This window comes from Phalacrocorax aristotelis, chromosome 2 (genome assembly GCF_949628215.1).
Source record: "Phalacrocorax aristotelis chromosome 2, bGulAri2.1, whole genome shotgun sequence".
In the NCBI taxonomy this organism is placed as follows: Eukaryota; Metazoa; Chordata; class Aves; order Suliformes; family Phalacrocoracidae; genus Phalacrocorax; species Phalacrocorax aristotelis.
This window is the reverse complement of record NC_134277.1, coordinates 89,638,894-89,661,580: the sequence shown is the minus strand read 5'-3', so window position 1 is coordinate 89,661,580 and position 22,687 is coordinate 89,638,894. Positions and strand designations below refer to the sequence as shown.

Sequence of the window (22,687 nt, the reverse complement as noted above, 5' to 3'; positions counted from 1 at the left end):
AAAGTATATACTGTACAGGATCCGACCGACAATCCTGCTTCCCCCTCGCTCCATGTAGCAATGCTACACAGAAACAGCTTTACTTGAGAATTTTGATCTGTGTGCTGATACGTTTGCATTCAAAATAGAGAAACATTTTTAAATTTGTGCAATCACTGCAAAAGGGATTTAGTAATATTAACTATTGGTATCAGAGGTAATACAATTATTTATCAAGAAAAGATCACTTTATCCAAGCAAAAGGATAAGGGGTATTTAAGCATGGCATTTAATTGGCAAGGGGGTTGACTTTCCCTTTCCAAGAACACAACAATGATGTAAGAACCAAGTTTTACCCTTGCACAAATTTGAGAGCTCCATCGGCTAAAACAAGATTTGCAGACAAATTCCCAGTTTGTTTCCTTTTTGGCAAAAGAAACATAAAGAGCTTTCATGCAGAAATCTGCTTTTCACCAAAATGTGTGTAGCCTATTTTAGAAAAAATGCTAGAAAAGGTAAATTGAAAATTAATAGAGACTGCACTTTGCTTTGCTCCATATATTAGGAAAGGCTGTATTAAACTACCTGGGCATCTGCGCAGACCTCAGAAGGTGAAAATACTGATATAGGTGGTGCATCTGGCATCCTCTAAAATTACCTAAGACAAAAATATCTAATGGCTTTAAAACCTGTTGTCTCAGAATCTAGCTTGACAAGGGGATCTTGCCATCCATTTTTTCTTACTGAAGTGCTGTGAAATTTCCATGTGGACCCTACTGCTTTAGAGAGAGGTTTGAATATACCTTTGCCTGTGATTTAGAACAATGTAATTGAGGAAGATAAATGACATAAAAAATGTTTAAAAGAAATACTTTTCTGACAAGTTGGCATGGTGTTTAAATGACATTGCATGGGAGTTGCTCAGAGATCTGGAACACATGAAATACTCCTTTGGGAGATGGAACTGTGAGCAGACTGAGCATCTGCTAAATGCACTTCTACCTATGATCATGCATAATTAACCTAGGGTATTACTACTCCATATATAACACATACCTAACATATGTATCTATCCATGAAAAGAACGGAAAATAGAACGCTGTAAAGATAGGTGTGCCTCAAACTACTGAAGAGTTAAAGAAAAAAAAGCTAATTTCAGATAATTTTAATTAAAAAGGTTAAAATAAAAATACATAATTCAATTATTTTTAAGATATTGGTCTCATAACTAATAGTCTAAATATAAAATCTGTAAGTCAGACTAACGTGCTCTTAGAACGGGGCAGAGAGGAAGTGCTGTGCACATGTGTGTATGTGCACGTGCTACTTCTTGGCAGTGGCAGCAATACAGATTTTATTTTCTTTATCTTATTTAAACATAAAATTTTATCTTTTGGCATGAACAGAGTGATTCAAATACTTGACTGGTTATGATCTGGACAGCTTTTTCCCCCTTTATCTGTTTCACTGAATTTTCTTGTAGAGAAAATTTCTCTTACCCAAGGGCAATCGGCTAATTTCTTCCTGGAAACCCAAGTCTAATGTACAGTAAAAAAAATCACAAATTATAGAGAACCAGTATTATTATACTTTGTGGAGATGAACTGGTGCGAGGGTGGAGAGCTTTCTTCTGACTGAGTTAGTAACAAGACAAACTATTCAGCTGGAAAAAACAGGCGGCTGATCTTAATTATTTTCATAAATGGTAAATGTGCATTCATTTTACTGCACAGCTTTTCAAAGACCACTTGCTTTGCATTTTTTCATTTTACTGCAGAACAGAGATAGGAAGCATAGTGCTCCATGCAGATTTATCCCCATTCAAAAATGTTGCTCATTGCCACCATTAGATATGGTGTTTACCCTTGCTATGCAAGTGGCTGGACCACCAAAGTGCTGCTCAAATGCAGTCTCACATGATCAGTGTTTCTCGGTACTTTTTACTGTTTTTTTTAACATAGTTTTGAATTGTTATAATTTGTAAATGTTTTTCTCTATTTGCCTATCACAGCATAACCTAATGATCAATGGCTCTAAACACAGAATGGAAATATTTCCACTCTGCTTCTCCTTGCATCCCTTCCTGGTATTCCGGTGGGATGATCTTTGCATCTAGCACGCTCAAAAAAATGAAAGCCCGATTCTTTAATCCTTAATATTCACGTTTAATTTCTTTTCACAAGCTTCTGAGAATAACAAATGCTGCCTTACTACTAAGTACTCTGGAAAATCCAGCTCAAATCCCTGCCCTTTTCTTTTTAGTTATACATCTGGAATTTCAGATACAAAAATAACAATGCCATGAATGTGGGTGAAGACAGACAGAACAAAGAAAAAATGGTATAAAAATCCTTTGTTTCCTTACCTGCCACTACAAAAGGAATTAAAACCGATAACTTAAACCTCAAACATTATTTTAAATATTTACATCAATGAAGTCCAACAAGATAGTCACTTAAAACACCATAAGAATGTTCCTCTAGGGGCTGACTAGCGTGGGTTGGACACGGCAGCAAGATGAGACAACGCTTTGCAAATACATTTGTGCTTTCTGAGCCAGCTTTGTTTGTCAGACACGTGCATATGAAGTAAAAGCCGGAAAGAGAAAAGCAGATCTATGATTATGCTTACGTACCCCCAAGAGCCTGAGAAGGCACACAAAATGCAGTGTGGTCGTATCTTTCCATGACCAGCCTGACAGCGAGTGCTACAGCAGAGAGACGAGCGGGTTCCAACACGCACGCACCAGGGAGAGGAAGCCTGTGGGATGCCACGACTCTTGCAGGCCCACACGCTGCAGCAAGGCTGGTTTACTAATGAGACACAGAAAAACCTTGCTGTGTGCCTCTCCTACCTGCCCTCCTCCCTTGGCCTCCCTGTGGGACATGCCCTTCCACATCCTCCAAAAATTAAACGTTAGGTGAAGGCTTTATGTGACTGGGCTCAGCTCGCAACTAGAAACCACCGACCCTGTAGCTTTCTGGGTAATTACAAGATTGTATCCCTCAGTAGGGCCTTAGTCTCCGCACTCTGAACAGCTGGACTGCAGCCAGAGTGATTTACAGCCCAGGAAGACCAGCCTACAGAGCCCAGAGCTGCCACACAGCATTGCTAAACCACCATGTTTCTTCTTCTCATTGTTCCCAGCACCCTGTGAGCTCTGTTTGGTGGCGTGAGCTTCAGTAGACCGCACAGAGGGCTCCATGGCTAACAGCAGAGCTCCCTTTGCAAACCTCATGGAAATAAAAGACAATGCCTGAAAAGAAAATTAGGCTGGTACTCCTGGCACATCTTTAAGGGGTAACATTATTATTTGTTTTAAAGCTCAGGAATTACTTAGTCATTTGTTAGAGAAATCTGACTGGAAGTTCATGAAACTGAGTGAAGTGATGCATCCTCATGGGTGGTCCAGCGACACCGAGGGGCTATAGCTGCACCCAACACTGAAGGCCAGCCTTGCACTCTGCAAAGAAAACATCATGTCACAAACAGGTGTTTTGGGCTTTTGGCAGCAATGGGACATTGATGGCTTGGATCGTGCTTGAAATGTCTCTGAACTTCATCTCTGAAGCCTCAATCACATGAGCAGTCAAGTAGCACAGGCCTTGGGGACTGGGGAGTTACAGGAGGCCAGAAAATACACAAGCCCATTAGTACTCATCATAATTATTGAAATCTGTAAAATAGGTATTAGAATAAGTCTTTGCAGTAAGATGTGGATTGAAGTATTTGTTTCTCTCTTCCAGAATCAGGTTGTTTTTGTTAAATGCCTGTGGGGAGGGAAAAAAAAAGATATAAGAAAATGGGAAGGACAGAAGAAAGAGAGCCACTAAGTGCTCTTTCACCGAGGCAATTTTTGTGTCAAATCTCTGTTTATAGTAAGCCAATCAAAAATGCATTGACAAATACCTGCACATTTACAAAAACTTGCATTTGCATGATCTGCTTACATAATAACACTCCTGCAAAAAGCAATACTACTCAATAAAGTAAAGCCAGGCACTTTCCCCCCAGCTAATTTTATGATTAAAAATACTTTTTAGTCATACATATTCAGTTCTTCTTATTAGAATGATTCACTCATCTTTTTTTACTGAATAATAATTATTTTCTCTTTACTGCATTAATTCCTTGATTTTCAATTGCAATGTTTAGGAGAAATGTCTGAAGATCTTAAAAGTGTAAATCCTGTTTTTTTAAAAGTTATATGGGTATTTAGAGTATGAATTTTCAAAGTTTTTCTTGTTTCAGTAGCTGTCCAGAGAGATTACTAGTGAAATTTGCAAAAGCTTTAAATTAGGTACATATTCCATCACTGGTTACAAACTCTAGACTTTTCTTGCCATTTTTAATGAAATTCTTTTAAATGTTTTTAATCAGAATAAAAAATGCCGAAGTTAAAACCAGATTATACAGGTAGCATTTAAGAAAAATCCTCATTTACAAAAAGCTTTGCAGCTGCATGAATAAACTGTGTAATCTGAAGATACTGAGCTAGGTATTTTCAGAATGCTCATCCTTCCTTAATTCAGTGGATCTGAAAAGCAGAGCTATTCTAAAAGGTAATAAAAAGAAAATAGGTGTTCGGGAACAACGATCATATCATATAGATATCATGCCAGAGCCTCAGGTAACATAAATCTGTACTACTCATTTACAGAATGTTTTGCGTATGAACACCAGCTGAGTCTGGCCCAGAATATATTCACCAGATACATCTCCTCTGTAAAGCGTAGTGCAGGAAGATGAACAGTGCCCTGGACACCACATCACCGGAGCCAAAGGATTATCTTCAAAGTATGTCATGATGATTGTTAATATCCCTATTTACTTCTTGAACAAGCCACTAGGGAACACAAGTAGGAAAAAAAAAAAACAACCCACAAAACAAAACCTGAGTGGTTTGGTTTTTTTCCAGGAAAGGCTGCTGCTGTATAAATTATACATTCACACGAAATCTTACTACCTATGTAATAGGGACTGACAAAGGAAAGGACCTGTACTTACAATGCTTCAAGTGAAATCTATATTTGTTATTAACAAGCAGCATAATTTGAGCCCAAATACCAGTGCAGAAAACTAGCAAGTAGCGTTCTTTTGATACAGCAGAACTGTTGTCTAGGAAAATTGTGCATTATACAGCTCCCAACCCACTTCTCACCTTGATGGCTTCTACAGAATCATATTTGTCCAGTTTGTTGATATGGTTGGTAATGCTGGTATTTAGAGGAGCTGGTGACACCGGATGGATGACAGTTGCATCGTGGGACTGTTGTTGATATCGTTGGCAATAAGTGTAAACAAGCAGGGTAAGAAGGCAACCAAGTATTGAGCTACTTAATCCCACTGCAATCATGTGAAACATGTTGAACTCTGCAGAGTGGAGAGCAGAAGACCATATAATTGTTAAGGAAGGAGCAGTAAAAGCTTAAGCTTGGGGAAAAATGTAGACAAGTGCTTGATTCAAATACGGATAAGGGAAATTTCATGTGTTTCCCAGAAAAAACTCAATTGCAATGGTTTATCCCTACAGTAGCAAATGCATTGTACTTCCCTGAAGGGATCATTATAAGAATCTTAGATACCCATACATCTAGTAAGTATTAAGATGGAGATTTTTGAAAGACACTTAAACAAGTTCAGAACCCAAATAACAGATGAACAAATTGCATTTTGTATGTCTGAATAGTTCAGCAAAATTTCTTTCTTCAGACTGTATAATAAAGCCTTGTCATATATAAATTATGTATGTAATGTACATACACGGGGGTTCTTTCAGTGAACTACAGTATCACCTCCTCTGCTGTTCTTCTGGTTCTTTCTCTTACACATAGTGACTTGCGGCAGAACTAACAAAATCCTGATATCTTTGAATCACAACCCTGCTTTCCCTAAAATGTTTTCCGTATTCCCTTTATTTGGGGCATGTCCCAGAAACAGTGGCATATGTCTTTTCCATCCCCTGTTTTGATTCTTGCTGGGTATCACTGTTTCTGTATTTTTGATATACGGCCAATTTGTTCCCTTCTCCAGCCTTCAGAGTTTTTTCTGTATGGTGGGGGTGGGGGGTGGGGGGAAGAGGAGAAAGAAATGGTACCATTTTAGGGGAAAATGGAAAGGGGAGAGAGAGAGATTCCTTGAAGCTCAGTGTGCTTTTAACCATAGCAGCCAGAGAGTGCAAAGTCTACAACTCAGAACCCAGCACTCTCCTGTCTGCTCTGCCCTTCAAAAATACTATGGGATCAGACGGTGGGAAACCCTCTTCACCTATGCAAGGATTACAGCTGAGAGGAAGCTTATTGCTGCATGAAACTGTAGAACAGAATCTAAAGCACAACCATCCCCTGATGCTACTGAACAGATATTGGGTCAGTTGTGGCACCAGTAGGATTAGCGGGAAATAAACAAGTTACACTGCTTTTCACTGTTATTTCAAACTAGAGCTGTGCTTTTTGACTGAGAGAGAAGTATCATCGAGAAGCTCATGTTGGAAATTTCCTTTCAGCATTACTGAAAATCTGTTTGTGGTTGCTTACATGCACAAATGAAAGATTTTAAACTGAAAGACTGGCACTAGTCTGAAAAACATCTATTAGAATTTTTTCACTGCGATACAGAAAAATGGGCCAGCACATGGGTCCCATTTTTGGCAAATGCCTAAGGTACAACCCTTACACGCCTACTGGGTGTTCAGAAACACAAACGAATATTTAGGTGACTAGGTTGACTACCCAGTATATAAATTCTCATTGAAATATCCTTCTACACTTCTATAAGAGTTTCCCACTGTTGCAGAACTTGGCAAAATGTTTTCAGTGCACCGCTGCTAATTAGAAGAAAAATCAAAGCGCATTATCCTGGCTCCCATAACAGGTTACCATGCACACTAGCACCCTTGCATAACCCCTGTGTTTTCATTGTCCCTTATTAGGTTAAAAAGGCAGCTTATCTGTGCATGGAAGAATACTAGAACCGGCCAGAGCTATTACCATGACGACACAGACTAAGCATGATAGCTCAGCACAAAAAAATGGTAATTTCTCCTTTTTCTTCTTCTTATTGTTTGGGCTTTTTCAACAGTTTTCTCTTTCAAGATTTATTTTGCTAGCATCAGGACTCTCTGGAATGGAAAAGATTTTTTTTACTTTTTAGTTTTGTCTTTGGCAGCGAAGTTGAAAATGAGTTCCAGATACAGTCTGACCTATTAAATAGGTTAGCAGGCTGGCTTTCTGCTATTCATTTGGAGTCCCAAAAAGGTCTGTGAAATTATTATCCTGAAAAAGGTGGAGCAAATTTACAAATTTTGTCCTACTGATAAGTAACTTATAATAGGAATTTCTTTTTGAGACAAGGGTGACTGCCATACTGAAAAAGTAGAAAATACAAACATCCAGTAATACATGTTCTTGTCTCAAAGGTCAGCATTGGCAGATGGACATTTAATAAGAAATCTTACAGTAACTACAGCTCTTTTTCTGCACAAGGGTAAATAATGAGCATGCAGCATTTAGATGGTAGAATAAAACTCTAAGAGATTGCAAAAGGTGAAACAAAAGGAAAAAATGGGGAATCAATATTCCAGCATTTAATACACAGATAGAGTTGAAAAGCTTACCGCCACATCGTTTTTCTTCTATGCTGCTGGATCGTGCCACTGATATTTCTAGAAAAATAAATAAACCACTTATGCCAAGGAGAAAAAATATAACAGAGATCTACCAGTTTGATTAACATAGTAAGGATTGAAAAATGTGTTCTACTACATTCACTCCAAATCCAAAGTAAAAAAAGATTTTGACTATCTGCTAGTATTAACAAGAAAGGTACCATGACATCTTCAGGTTCCTTAGTCTCCCAAGCAAAAGATGCAACATATTTTTAATTCTTGCCTCAAAACATCTCTGGAATTGAAAATATGAAGTGCACAGGAAAACTTTCTTTGTGGAGTTTAAGCGTGTTGACAAAGTGTTGATTTTCTGAATAGTAAAATTAATGAGAGTTTAATTACCTTGTGTTCAAATGGACTCATTACTTCTAGAAGTTACGTCTAGCACTAATGTAAAAAGAGAGAATTTACAAATCTTCAAAAAGATGACAGCCAAGTTCATGGGTCTCAATTGTAAACTAATCCAATATAATTCCAGCCTTTATCCTTACCATTTTGACTTTGGAAACATTCTGAATATGTATCGAATAAAACCTGTTGGCAACCAAGTTTTCCCACTCTTTACTTCAGGACCACGGCTTCTGTGAAGGGAACTGCTGCCTTACAAATTTCTTGAACCTCTCTGAAAGGGTCAATGGTCATGTAGATAAGGGTGGGGTAGCTGACACAGTCTACCTGGATTTCAAAGAAAACCTTTTAAGTTCCTTGGCAAAGGCTTTCCAAGCAACAGATGAGGGAGAAGACAGAAAACAGGGTAATACTATATGCCTAGTTCTTACAACGGAGGAAGGTACCATTTCTGCAGGGGCCTAGGCTTTTCAGCAGGGCGAGAAAAGTAGGAGGCAAATGTGGGTTTGGCGTTTGCTGATGATACCAAGTTAAGGCAGCACGGACAAGGGCATGCTGCAAAGAGCTGCAGAAAGGCCCTACAACGCTAGTCAATAAAATAACAAATGAAACAGAATGTAAATCAGTGTAAAGCGATACATACAGTGGAAATCAATCCTAGGTTCATCTCTAAAATGGTGGGCTGTGAGCTGACCATTACTACTCATGAGTGAGACTGGGGGTTTATGGCAAATTGTTCCATGAAAATATCAGCTTAGTGCTCAGAATCAATCAAAGAGGCAAAACAAATGCTAGGTACCACCAAGAAATCAATAGTGAATAGGGCAGGATATCAGCATTATGGCACTTTACAATCCATGTGTTGTCCACACCACGAACATTACCTGCAGCTGTGGTTTTCCCATCTAAGTATGTCTCTACTAGAACTAAAAACAGACCAGAGAACGGCAGCAATAATGGCCACAAGTACGCAATAACTTCTGTATGAGGAATAGCAGAGTAGGCTCTCCTCTACCAAAAGATGATCCACATGCAGCTACTGCTAAAGGGATCACAATTTTTTCCTTTTCTTCACATGCTAAATCATAACTATTTTCAAAATAAGAAAGTATCAGACCTGACAGAACAGCCCTTTCACAGGGAGTTAAAGGCTGAGAGCATACTGTGTCTGGTTGAGACCATTAATTCACAATCCAAACAAAAAGCAGAAAAAAATGTACCAGAAAACCATAAAGCTCTGCAAGGTAATGTTGGTAAGGACTAAGTCTGGAAACACAGCAGCAGCAATGACAAGGAGGAGTCATTTTTTCACTCTGCGAGAATGACTCTAGATACTAAGTTCTGCAGAGGAGCAGATCTAAGGTAAGCAGGAGGAGGAGGAGACAACATGAGGGTGGACATGCCAGCACACTAGCTGAGGAAAGGAGGGAGGTGAATTAGAAAAAGAAAGAGAAGGAGGGAGGCAGGGAGGGAGGGAGAGAACTCTGAGTCAGAGGACGTGGAGGAGTGAAAGCAAGCTGAGCAATCCCACGAAAGCAAGCTACTTTGCCTAACGTGAGTGTAATGGGCATGACCTTATCTGCTGTGATATGGGTAATTTGAGGAGGAGTGGCAAACAAATCAGAAGGGCGAGAGAAGAGGTGGCTCATTTCGGATCCTGAAAATGCCTATTTTCCAAAACAAGATGTAGAGCATATATTGGATTAAGCATGGGATTTGCAGAATGTGAATATTAATGGAGCTGCTTCAAAAGCCTGAGAAAAGGGGGAAAACAGAATGTGGGAGTTTTTGCTTTCACACTGACATTTTTCACATTAGTTTTGGAAGAAAAAATAGTATTTGGGAGTTAAAGCATTATGCACCATCCATAAAAACAGTGTTTAAATTGTTGATTTCTTTGTTATATTGTACTATATTGTACTGCATAGTCACAGAAAAAAAAATTTGCTGCAGTGAGTAAACATAATTACATTTCAAATGATACATTAAAATGTAAATTTCTCTGTGAATAGACTGCTAGCTTTTTTTTAATGTAAACAGGCAGAAAGATGACTGTTAACAGCAATGCAATGTGGCCACCCATACTGTTGTGTGGATTTAAATGTCTGCTGTGATTTAAAAAAAAAAAAAAAAAAAGACTACAGTCATGAGTTTTGACAAATGCTATAGAATAATACATGACGTAACTATCCACCAGGTACTTCGCGGTCATGGGGGAGATATGGACCTGAGGCACAGTTAATAGTATTTATCTTTCTAAGCAGTTATTAATTTAAGGGACTCTGTGAAATGATTTCCAGATTACCTACCACAGCACCCACTTTTGTATATGCAGACTACAAAATCTAGAGAAATGTTTCTCTAATATCCCCAAAGTCTCAAAAATACACACATTAAAGTAAAAAGCAAACTATTTCTCCTAGCTGTCTATAGCCATCCCCGTGCCCTGCTACCAAGTACGACGGGAAGGACCTGCAGAATGCTGTGACAGTGACTAAGCAAAGTCCCAGGCAGTGACAGCACGGGCAGCTCCACAGCACTTGGTGCCATGAGGCAGATTTTCACGAAGACACCAGATCTAGCAACATCAGCTCTACGCAGTAGACCAACACACTTTGGCTGACAAAAGGCAAGTTCTGTTCCAGCTCTCGGCTTTGCACGGTGCAATCTGGGACAGTACTACGCCTTGCTCTGGAAGCGTTGGGAGATTTCACTAATCCTTCAAGGAGCAGGCTGGTCTCACCTGGTATAAAGTTGGAGTCCAAAGCACAGGCTCGGCTCTCTGTGGTGTTGCCTGTGCACTGGCTGCCCACGGGAAACAAAATGATGCACTGACGAACGCGGAACTGGAAGCCAGACGAGTCACAGTCGGACCACTCGGACCACTCGGACCAGCTGTCTGCAACAGGCAGAGAGGAACAGACACACAGACGCTGCAATTAAATGCTTCAAGTACACCGAGTGAGGGAGAAATAGCCTGTATTTCTGAATTATGACAGAAGACCTCCTCCCCAGCTATGACAGCTCTTTCAGTATGATAAAACAAAGGCACTTCAGTTTTGGCAAAAGTCTCTGAAATGTAGTGTGATGGTAAATTTCTCAAAGACGTATTACGGCTTTGGCTTCTGCCATGGCCTTTGTGTGTGGAAGTGAGAAGCTAGAGGGATTCTGCAGTGGTGACTGAAAGAGTGATTGCTGTGGAGTTAATTCCAGTCTAGGTTGTTAGGGTGGACAATGACACTGGTTTTTTTAATGTACCTGACAAGTAGCAATGAGAGCTATAAAAATATGTATTCCAGGTCTGAAACAGGAACTTTATTTAACCACAAAAATAGTAGTATCTTGTAGATACTCTTTTTTTTTATGCTTTTGTTATTTCAGGTCCAATTCTTTGCTGTAGATAGAAGAGATCTCATCGCATATTCTCACCTCTTCCCCATTTGGTTCATTATCAGCTTCTATTGTTTCTCTATATTTCTTCCTCTACCTATGTAGTTTTGATTAAGACATTTTTATTTCATGCCTGTGTGATCTCAGAATACTTCCCTCAAATGAATTTAAATGATCTCGTTCCCATAAGGTGCTGTGAGTTTACTGAGCTCAGCTTTCTTACAATTCAAGCACAAGTCTTGCCTTCATAGGAGTCTTCTGAGTTTGACATGTATAGTGGAAGACAGAGCTCAGTTAAACATTTTTTCCTTCTTCTGTTGGCTTTCTCACCGAGATATGTTTTATGGTTTTGATATGCATTAAATAGTCCTAGTATGCCAAACCAAATTTGTTTCTACTTCAAAATTTTAACTGATTTTATGTCACTATGAAGAAAATTTGCAAATTTCATTTTGCTTTAAATAAAAAAGTATATATTAACATAATTTGCTTCCAAGTTAGATTGAAGAACATTAAAATTTGTGAATAATTTGGGGAATCCTGAAGGTTTTGTACACTTCTTGTGAATCAGGTGGAAAGTCAGGAAGTTTTGCACTGTTTTGGGCCCCTTTCAATACATTGCATGAATCCGGGATACAAGGTTCGCATTTACTCATTACTTTCCTCTTGCCCATAAAGGAAAAGGTTAAAACTCTCAGTCATCCAAAATTTAACAGACTCCAGAAGGAATATTTGAGATTGCAGTTTTGAAAAATGTCACGCAATAGATACTTTCCATGACCGTGTTGGACATTCAACTTCTTAACCAATAGCATGGTAAAAAGAAATGGGTGGAGGAGATGGACATAACTTTAGTAGAGAAAATCTCAAGCAGCGGTTGTGGGGCCATTTCAAGACAGCAGGAGAGTGCTGGTTAGAGACAGGAGCAATCAGCCGTAGCAGTTTGTTGTTCAGATGTATGTCATCACTTGTGGAGTTGTTCATAAAATGGATTTACTCAGCAGCTCAGGTAAGAACCTGGATATTGATATTTATGAACAATTAGCAACTGTCTGGATGGTGCCTCCTTTGAGCAACAGGGCAAATATCTTGACACAAGCAGCAGATGTCAAACAGTAGAATTCATGAGGAGCAAGAATACTCAGCTCTGTCCTTTGGCTCTTCTGTTTCGTAGGACAGGTCCTGGGAGGGCCTCATTTGCAGAGTGGGTAATAGGAGCATGGAGGCAGATGACCTAACAAAGTTGGATCCTAATTCAGGGCGGTAGGAGAGCTGAGGTGGGAGTCAAGCAAACGATGCAGTCGTCTTCCTGCTTCTATAGCATGGCACAGCCAGGAGCTGCTATTGTCACCTAAGTAAACCGAGTATAAGGATCCTTACCTTAAATATTTAGTAATAACAAAGCCCTGCTCATTCAAGCTTAAATGAATGCTGCTCATTGTGAATCTTGGCCCAGTTCTTGACGGTGGCAGAGAGCATGCTTAAGCCAGAGCCAAATACTCTTGTCCTATCCTGGTATAATTGGGATATATGCAGCAGCTCCCAAAATGTTCGTGAGTATCCTAAATACAGCTTGTTGGCTGATGCACTCTGCAGCCTCATCTTGTCCAATGTGCTTTTGGCCCACCAGGTTCCTTGCTGAAGGAGCTACAGCTCATGGTAAAACAGGAATCTCAAAGTATGTGTCGATCATGCTAGCTAACATACTAGTGCCTGGGCCAGGCTACTGTTCCAGCCTGCTGTTTAGGCATGAGTCTTCTGTCAAGGTGTTTTGAGCAAGGGGTCCTATAAAATACACTATGTGCACTGAGACTTTCCCACATATCCAACACAGGGCATCTCCCTCCCACCCTGGAGTCCCATGGTGCAGGCCAGGCACTTCAGCACAGGTAGTTAGTGGTTCTGGTGCCATGATGGTCAGCTAGCTCCATCTGGCACAAAGAATCACAGAAGAGGAGAGAGGGAACATCAGTGCAAGTGTGAGAAGGATAGACATCCCTGTAATGGTGGATCCTGGTACCAAACCTGTGTTTTGAGTAGTGCCACTGTTGGGAGCTCAGAGAGTCACACAGAAGTAAGGCACCCAAGACTGACAGATGTAACATTTCAAATTGGCAGACCTGCCCTTTGTGGAGCCACTACCTCTGTCATCACAGAGATGCTTAACCCATAGCTTTTGCATGCACTTCTACGGACTCATCCCTTTGATTTCTTCATTTTCAAAGTATCTGAGGCTCTCCTGCACCTCAGACAGGCTCCTCTCGGCTTGCTCCTCAGTTCTTTGAAAAAGCCACGAGGATGGAAAGGAGAGGGTGGACTGGAGAGGTGTTTAATTTGGAACTGCTTTTCACCTCTAACATGGCAAGGCTTACTCACATGTCATGTTTTTTTCCTACAGAGTCTTGGCTGGCCTTTGAAGCCAGGTTAAGTCCAAGCAGTTCCTGAAAGATCCCTTGGTGAAGAAGGCACTTCAGAAAGATCAGGCCACCAGTCCGTAAAATAATAAGTTTCTTTCACGCAGAACTACACATCATTTCTAAATGCTCAACTGCTTTATCCATTATTTGCATGTGTGAGTTAGCGATTCAAGGATAGAATATATTTTCCCCTCTTACAGAAGCAGTAAATACTCTAAGTATAAAATACTGCTTTATTCAGTTCATTAGAGACACCATTGCAACCAATTACACTTACTGATAAGCAGCCTATAAACCACTACTGATCAATAGTGCAGCGCTTCCATTCATATTACTGTGATTGCATTTGGATAAATTAAAAGAAAAACTGCAAACACCATGATACAGCTTTTAAAATGAAAGATGAGAAAAACTGATGTATTTTGCAGGCACAAGTCTCTTACTTTAAGTGCATACTTTCATACTTTCAGTTGTTTTTGCCATTAACCCTCCATATCCTCAAAAAATCCTTAGTATCAGGATTCCAGAAATTTTAGTTTTCTGCTGGTTTTGTTTGGCCCAAAAAAGAGTACTATTTCAAATGCCGAGAAATCTTTATTCTTTTCACAATTTAATAAATGTTACAAATAATTTCCATTTTTGCATATGCATTACTGTGTTGGTTGGTTGTTCTTAGATTCCAAGTGTCACTACTGTTCCCTTCCTGTATTAGACATGTCACTCAAGCAGCGAACGTCACCAACGGTACTTCCAGATCTGCACGAGGAGGAACCACTAGGCACATGGTCTTCACCACAAGAAAATGGCTCTGCAGGGGTGCAGGAGTCTGTCCAAACTTGACATGTGTAGTGCTGCATTTATTTTTGTCCCATACCAATGTGCAATTAGAGCAGTAAAAAAAAAGTTTTGAAATCTACATCACAAACATGAGACAAGGGCCATTCTACCAGCTAGTTGATGATGTGCTGTTTCAAAAACCTATGGCAAATTTTAAGTGAGATTGAAATACTAGTAAAACATCACAGAACGAGAGAAATGCACTTCACCCTCTGAAATTTTATTGCATTAGAACAGTTTTCACTTTCTGGAACCAAAATGAAGGCAACCTCTTCCTTCTCCACACCCCATCTACTCAAAAACTTGGGTAACAAGCAGGCCAAAATAAGATGAAGAGATTATTTATAAATGTTTGCAAACTGTCACTTCTAGAAAAATGTTAGTAGAAAATAAATGTGCAACAAACGAAATAGCTACAATACTAGTACAATGAACGTGCCAGTTCTGACCTTTTAAAGATGCCTTAAGGATCCCAAGGTAGCTATGTAACGCCTACATACAAATATACACTGTTTGTCTTGAAAAATCAAATCATCAACTGATTGCTGTCTTTGGGGTTATTTTTAAACACAATACAGAGTCTTGCATCTGCTTTAATTTTGACGAAGGAGGTACTTTTATTCTGCTGCAAGACATGCAGTGCCTAGAAAAGGAAATTAACTTAAATTGTAGTTCAGCAGAGGTAATAGGAGCCATAAATTCGAACTCATGGGGCTTGTGCCTTCACATGCACAGCCTCATCATATGAGCAGAAAATGTTTGCTATGAATTCTAGGAGCTCTCAGTAAAGCAAGTAATACAATGTGGCATCAGAGCTGCTTACTTCCTTTTGCTGTTGCCTGTAATCCATTAATCAGCAATAAATGAAAACAAATTTTCCCACTGGCCCTTCGCTAATGATTTTATCTGGTTTTGTGTGTTTTTACTCTCTACTCCTCACTTAAATTTAATGAAAAAAATTAGTTTCCTTTAATATGATCAAAAGGCAGAGTCAAAGTTACAGAAAAACTCATGATCCATAATAACATAACTCCATAACTAACAGGAGTGCTGAGACACTTTTACTAAGTACTCCACAGTCATTTAAAAAGATGAAGTCTCTGCTTCTTAAATTCTGAAGTTGAAGAAGGTATTTTACAACGAGCATTAAGGTTTGCTCTGTGTTTTATATGAAAACAGGGCAAATATTATCTAATTGAAGGACCTTGTGATAACAAGTTGTTGAATATTAACCTCAGCAATTTGCTTGCTCTGAATGTTTAGCGTTATAACAAATGCACTTCTTTGTGATATTGTTATTGAAAGTCTCCCAGGCTGTTTGCGTGATCCACTTCAAATATACAATTTTAGTTTATCCAGACCCGGAACCTGGTAACTTAAATTTTAATTTTTAAAGAGGGAGGGAGGAGGTAGTGTCCTGTAGGCTGTATCCTGCTATTACTTTATTTACTGTGATTGTAGCATGTAAGAGCTGATTGTGTACTTAATAAGGGAGAGAAATTATTTGCTCCTAAATAATAGATCAAGGAGCATTATGTTGCCTAACTCTGAATGCCTTGTTCTGTGGCACACAAAAAACAAAGCTACATCGGCTGATTTGTCATACCTGGACAGGACTGTGTGTTGCAGAGTGCTTCTTCAGTGTGCAGTCCAAGGCAGATATCTCCTCCATATGCTGGTGCTGGGTTTGTGCAGGAGCGGGTTCTCATGTAATGCCCTCCTCCACAAGTTGCCGAGCACTTTGACCAAGATGACCAACACGACCAGCCTCCATCCACTGAAAAGACACAAAATATCATGTTATTCCAAATTAACGTGCAACATGACATAATCCAACTCTTCTTTCTCATATTCTGTGGACTTAATTCATGGCCTACTGAAATTATTAGACAATTTTAGGTGCCACTGAACATAGGCCCACAAATTTAATCTTAACACAATGCAATTTAATGCACATATTTTAAAAGCTCCCTGTAAAATGGGAAGTCTAACAAAGTTACTCATCCATATAAGACACTTTCAGTGGGTACCATAACAACTTTAAGGCCAAAAAAGTCTTTTCTTTTTATTTTCCTTTTTTCTTCTCACTTGTGGGGTAATAAAATACCAAAGCTTGTTTAGCAGAAGTATTATAAGCTCAAAGTAAATTTTTATGCATAAAATAAACCTTAGCTCAATAATATCAACAGAGGCTGAGGAATCCAGATTTTGTTTTGCAACTCAGGTGAGATTGCCTTAACCCTTCAACCCTACAACGCATTTCAATTGATCTAACACAGTTGCAGGGTTTGATGGGCCAATATAATGCTACAATCTCAGTGCAGCTCTAGCATAGATGCCAGCAACAGAACAACGGCAGTAGTTCAAAAAAGCAACAGATGAAAGACACCAAGGAGTTGCCACTTAAGTTTCAAACACAGGTTGTTGAAGAATAATTTTTTGTCCCCCATTATAGTATTTACTGATTCAAGTGTGGCAAACTGTTCTCCAGTCTGAGTTTTCACAAGGTTCATCTGAAACGTAGGCTGTGTTTCACAGGACCTGTGTTTGTCAGATGGCTTTGGACACATGGCCACTAGACTTCTAGTCTTCTAATGAAAGGCCACCTCATTGCCTGCACTGGACTGGCTCCTTTGCAGCCTCTGTTCTTAAGAGCTACTGCTCCAGGATGTATTTCTGGCATTCATGGCCATATTGCAGCCCATCTGCCGAAGGCTTCCTATCTGCAGCCACATGGCAAAGTCAGATGTACTTCTCCCAGGGACAGCATTCCCTCTGCAAAGAATCTCAGTATTTTGATCATTCCTCTTTCACTTGTTTTTTGGGGGAAAAAAAGGCAAAAAAACCCTTAACCTTTCAAAATTTTCATATCCTACAAAAAATTAATTTCTTTTCAAACTCTATTTAAAGTGTTACCACTTGCTTTCTTAATACTTAAGTAAGGAAATGATTTACCATGTCTGCAACTGATTAAAAGAAAGTAGAGTATTTGTAATTCAACTGACACTAATAGGTGAGACCCTAAGTAAAAAAAAGGCAATGTGCCAGTAAAGCTTTGTTTTATGACAGGGCCCTAAACTGAGTAGAAGATTCGCCTTTTTTTCTCCCATCACTCACAGCAGCAGTGAACATTTTACCAGACAAGACAGAAACTTGTTGTTGCCTACTTTTAAAAATACTACGTAAGTACACATTTTCTGTACACAATTTTTACAGTGTGCTCATTTAAGACATTCCTTGTGAGACACTACTTCATGGTTTGTTGAAACGATCGATTGTCACTGAAGTCTCCAAAACAGTCATCCAGCATTTCACAATGACTCCTTTTGATCTGTTCTGTTCAATTAATCAGACAGCCTTTCAAGAAGTAAACCAGTTTCCACTGTTTTATTGAAATGCTATTGCATAATTATCTCTTAAAAAATAAAAAAGGAGGTTCCAAATCTGAAAAAAAATTAACTTAACATGAAAATATCAGTGCAGTATTTGCATCTAAATTCTCTCTTAGCTGGAGATGTAGAACATTAGAAAAATAGTCATTTTGTTTTGGTAGCATCGTATACCACAAATGCACCCAGTGAGTTGAGTAGAATGATTTCTATGCAAAGGCTGCAACAGTGAGAAAGTGAGCTAGGAGAATGTGGTTATTTTGATATTAAAACCTATATGTGCATTTTTTAATGTAATTTCAGATACAACATACCCTCAGGTTCTCATCTGCTAATCAGACAGGTAATTCACTAGTGCGCACCTAAGGCTATTAACTAATCCTGTAAGTGAAGTTGTTGGATATATAACATTTTAGTCTCTGCAGCGTTTGCAACATTATCCTATAAATCAAGAAAGCATGGTGTTGGCACTTCCTTGCCAAGAACAATAGTTGTAAGAACTTTTGCAAGTAATATATCTGGCCTCGAAATAGCTTGACTGGACAGACAGGATTTGTGGAATCTGGTACTATATTCCAAGTACATAATTTAAATAAATTATTTCCATTATTAAGGAATTCAAGGATTGCTACTTTTTTTTCCAGGACATATTTATCAGCGAAATCATCTAACTACACAGAGGCATGAGAGTTTTTTATCACCTATTATAAATAAATACTGCATCTTCGTAGAGTGCTTGACTTGTCCTCTTATTCATATAGTCACTAGAAAACAAATATGTCTTTTTGCCTGAGATAACTCTGTTAATGTAGTATTATGCAAGTTCATATCTAAGAAACCCACAGGTTATTTGTCTTCAGTGCAGGTGAAATATACTGTGCAATTTTATAACAACTTCAAGACACGGTATCTTTTATTCAGAACTTGCCTCTTTCTTTTTTTTTTTTTAATTATGTCAAATAAAAGCAGAAGCTGTTACCAAAGCTATTCATTTCATGCAATATTAAGGCTTTACCTTTCCAGAGACTCCTCTTTTTTTTCCCTTTATTTTTTTTTATTTAAAATGATCCTTGACTAGCTCAAATGAATAATCAGAGGCATTTCTGCTGCAGTGGATAGACATCCACAAAACTGAATGACAGCCTGAGATTGCCTAGACAGAAGATAAATTGCCTGCAAACATTACCTGTGGAGTGTTCACTGTAATGGAGACAGTGACCCCCAACACTTTCTACTCACTTTTCAACAGACCAGAGTGAGGATTACAAATGTGCATGCGTCTGAAACTGCCATCTGTCATCTATCTATAGGTGGCTCAGAACACAGAGACCGATGTGGCATCTAGGAATGTCACCATGTTCCACAACTGCAGCGACGGCTATACTATAAGCTTTCAGATGTAAAGGGAGAAGTGGGTCTGGGGAAGATGGGAAAGGACAGTCATAATACAACAGACAGTGTTAGAATTGATCATGGCTGAGGTGGACAGTATAATTATAACTGTTCTCCTTAGTGACTGTTTACTGACAGGCTGCCATCCTAAATCGCTAAGCCTTTCAAGTACTATCATAACTACCTCTTTTATTTGTCCCCAGGACTTTTCCTTCTCAGCAACAAAGGATGAAAAAGCATCATCATGGTTAAATAAGATCAAAGGAGTGGGTATTTACTGCTTGAGTTTCTATAAGACCTAAACAGAGCTCTGTGGTTTCTTTCATCTTTCTTTAAAGTTGCTTAGCAACACAGCACCATCTAGTTTTTTTTTCTTTTTTTCCTTTTGTCATGGAGTCCTTAATGTTATTTCTGCTTCTTATAGGAGGAAAAACACACAGCTGCAAGGAAAGTTCCAGTCACTACAGTTCCTTTACGTAACAGTTTTGTAGAGCTGTTGGACAAAAGAAAGTCCTTAAAGCAGTTCCACAATAAAGATACAAAGAGTCCTTATGCTTTCTGACAATTACTGAGGTTGGTCCCTTTTGGAAGAAGGCACCCTTCAGCTAGCAGGGTGCTCTCAAACAATGTTCTTTCCTTTATAGTAAAACAAACAACTTTTTGCCTACTGGATCTTGTTGTGGTTAATAAAGATTTCTTCACTACAATGGAAAAAAAACCATAGGGAAGAGGATGTTCTACAGAGAACCAGTGTATATAAATGAGATCTCCTGGGGACGTGATGAAACATCCACACTACTGGAGGATTTCCAAGAGACAATTAAGTAAACTGGATACCCTGCTATGCACTTCGGGTTTTACAAGGAAGGGGAAGGAGGCATGGGCAGACACAGTGACCTCACCTGCTTTCATGAGAACACAGATAGCATCGCAGGCTCTTTCACATACTGTCTGGTCTCATTTCAAATTTAAACAACAACAGAAAATATTATTTGGGGTTTTTTTGGTGTATGTCTTTAGGTTTATAAATTTTCATGTTCATCTTTTTAAAGGTGTAGCAAAACACAATGAAAATGCTGAGGCGCCAGTATTTTCTATATGCATGGAGTATAAATAGAGGGGCAGCAGTCCTTTCTACCCACCTAAATGCAGATGGTGTACTTCCCAGTGGCTGAATAAAAGCTACATTTGGGGGGACACTGGGTGTTTGGTAGCCTACAGACCTAGAAGAAAGCTGCTCCCTTCCAGGCACCTAGGGATCATCCCATTCTACGTCATATAGTCTACTACTTTTTCCTAATCCTGCGGGATATTGCTGCATATGTTTCAGTGTGGGAAAGAGCAGTTTTTACATCATAGTTTGCAAAGGTAAAGTCTTGTTTCTGTAATGTTACAGTCACCTTTTATTCATAAAAGCAATGCTGGATGAAACAGTCCACATCGTGCAGTGCAGAAACACAGAACGCTTCTAAGGAAAGTACAACAAGAAAATCTAAGGATCAACTTGTGTTTAAATCTGTAACTGAGACTCTTAAGTTAGAAAAGCAACAGTGGCTTCCAAAGGACAGTTCAGCCCTCTTCTCACTGACTACAGAAGCAGGCTAGAGAGATCAATGCATGTGGAGAGACAGGCTTCAGCAGCCTCAGAGACAGGCTTTATTGGATTGGAGCAATCTTTTCCCCCTGATTTAGGAAGTTACTGTAGGATAAATTTTGTCTGTTCTTTTAAATATATCCCTGTGTCCTTGTGGCCAACTGTGACTGCAAGGAAAAAAAAATACAGGAGAGAAAAGAAAAAGCAATAATGAAGGCAAAAACAAGCAGCAATAACTGGCTTTAGGGGATGCATAAATAACTTAAACAGTCTTTCAGGGAGTTTTGTATATCTGAAACTTTTTATTGTTATTAGCATTTATAGTGATATGAATTTATTCAGTTTTTCTCAGCCAGAATGTCATAACTAAACCAAACTAAAACTACTATAATAAAAATTTGAAACTGGTAAGATCCCAAAATATTATCACGAAGTATCAGAATTTCAGCTCTTAAGAGATAGTAACTGTCCTTTCCCTCTGATCCACCACTATGCTTTGAGAAGAAAAGGGAATAGAAATTCTACATAGCTCATGCTACTCAATGGCAATCATGTAGCTATGCTTTAAACCACTTAAGGTACATTGCTCAGGTGTCTCTATGTGCAAAAGAATAAAAGAGAAAGCAACAAGAGACAAAACAAAACAAAGATTAAGTAAAAGTTGTCTTTTCCTACAGTAATAACTGAAGAAACAGGTAATATCGTGAACTAGGACAGAATTCCTTACATTTGGTTATTATTATTTTCAGGCAAACAAATCCTTTAGTAAATTCCTGTAATTTTTGTAGATTTGCAGAATTTACACCTCGAACAATGCTTCTCTTTGTCATCTATTACTCTTCATAATGTAAATATCTCTCAAGTCCCCAAGGATAACAAATCCCTAATACGTCTGATTATAGATTTCTTTCTTTTCATATTGACCACATATTAGTCACTGGAAGAAAACAGAAATGTCAGTAAGGATTCACAGATCCTTTCACAGTTATTGAGGGTGTTTAGTGCTTGCCAGCTCAACTCTATTCACCACATCTCCGAGCCATAAGAAAGGGGCTGAGGCACAGGGCCAAGGCATAATTTGCTAGTGCAAGACGATGGGGCAAATTCTCCTACCCTGCCCCTCAGAGCAGTTTGGCCTCATGGAAACTGAGTACTGGGAACAGGCCTCACGCTACACTGACTCCCAGACTATTTCTAGCAGTTTATTTGGGAGAGTGCTAGCTAGTTGAAGGCAAAATTGTATGAGGGATCATGCTAAAACTTGCACAATACAGACAAATCATATTCCCAGGCCTGGGTACTATTTCTGGCAATTTTCTGGCACTGTTCAATCTACTATTATATATTCAGCCTTCAAATACTATGGACGAAAAGTAATCTGCCCAGTAACTGCTATCAATCTGCACTTCAGTGGACCATTTACTGTGCTACAAGCTGTGGAAAAAATTTCACTGTTTGTCTCTCCCCTGAAGGCTCAAGAAAGCTTTAATAGTAGCTGCTGAAGGCAGGTTCTAGATGGCTTCAGTATTTTTTTTTTTTAAAGTTCTGGGATCTTGCAGCTCATTTAGCCATAAATTACTGGCTATTACTATATTAATAAGCATATTTAAAACTATGCTGCAAGACACTTAACCAGAGCCTTGGACACTCAGCGATTACTCCATGGGCTTTTTCA

At 39.0% G+C, this 22,687-nt stretch overlaps 1 protein-coding gene across 5 annotated transcripts in view; it reads right to left on the bottom strand.

Moving 5' to 3' along the window:
* Positions 1–1,353: 1,353 nt before the first annotated feature.
* Positions 1,354–22,687, bottom strand: part of SEMA5A (semaphorin 5A) — a 349,647-nt gene continuing 328,313 nt past the window's right edge. For all 5 annotated transcript variants that reach the window (XM_075084299.1, XM_075084302.1, XM_075084298.1 and 2 more), the window contains 5 exons: positions 16,244–16,414; positions 10,737–10,892; positions 7,595–7,642; positions 5,141–5,352; positions 1,354–3,749 (listed from right to left, as the gene is read on the bottom strand). In XM_075084299.1, the coding sequence (XP_074940400.1) occupies positions 3,630–3,749; positions 5,141–5,352; positions 7,595–7,642; positions 10,737–10,892; positions 16,244–16,414 (707 nt within the window). In that variant the 3' untranslated portion in view covers positions 1,354–3,629. The remainder of the gene's footprint in view (positions 3,750–5,140; positions 5,353–7,594; positions 7,643–10,736; positions 10,893–16,243; positions 16,415–22,687) is intronic.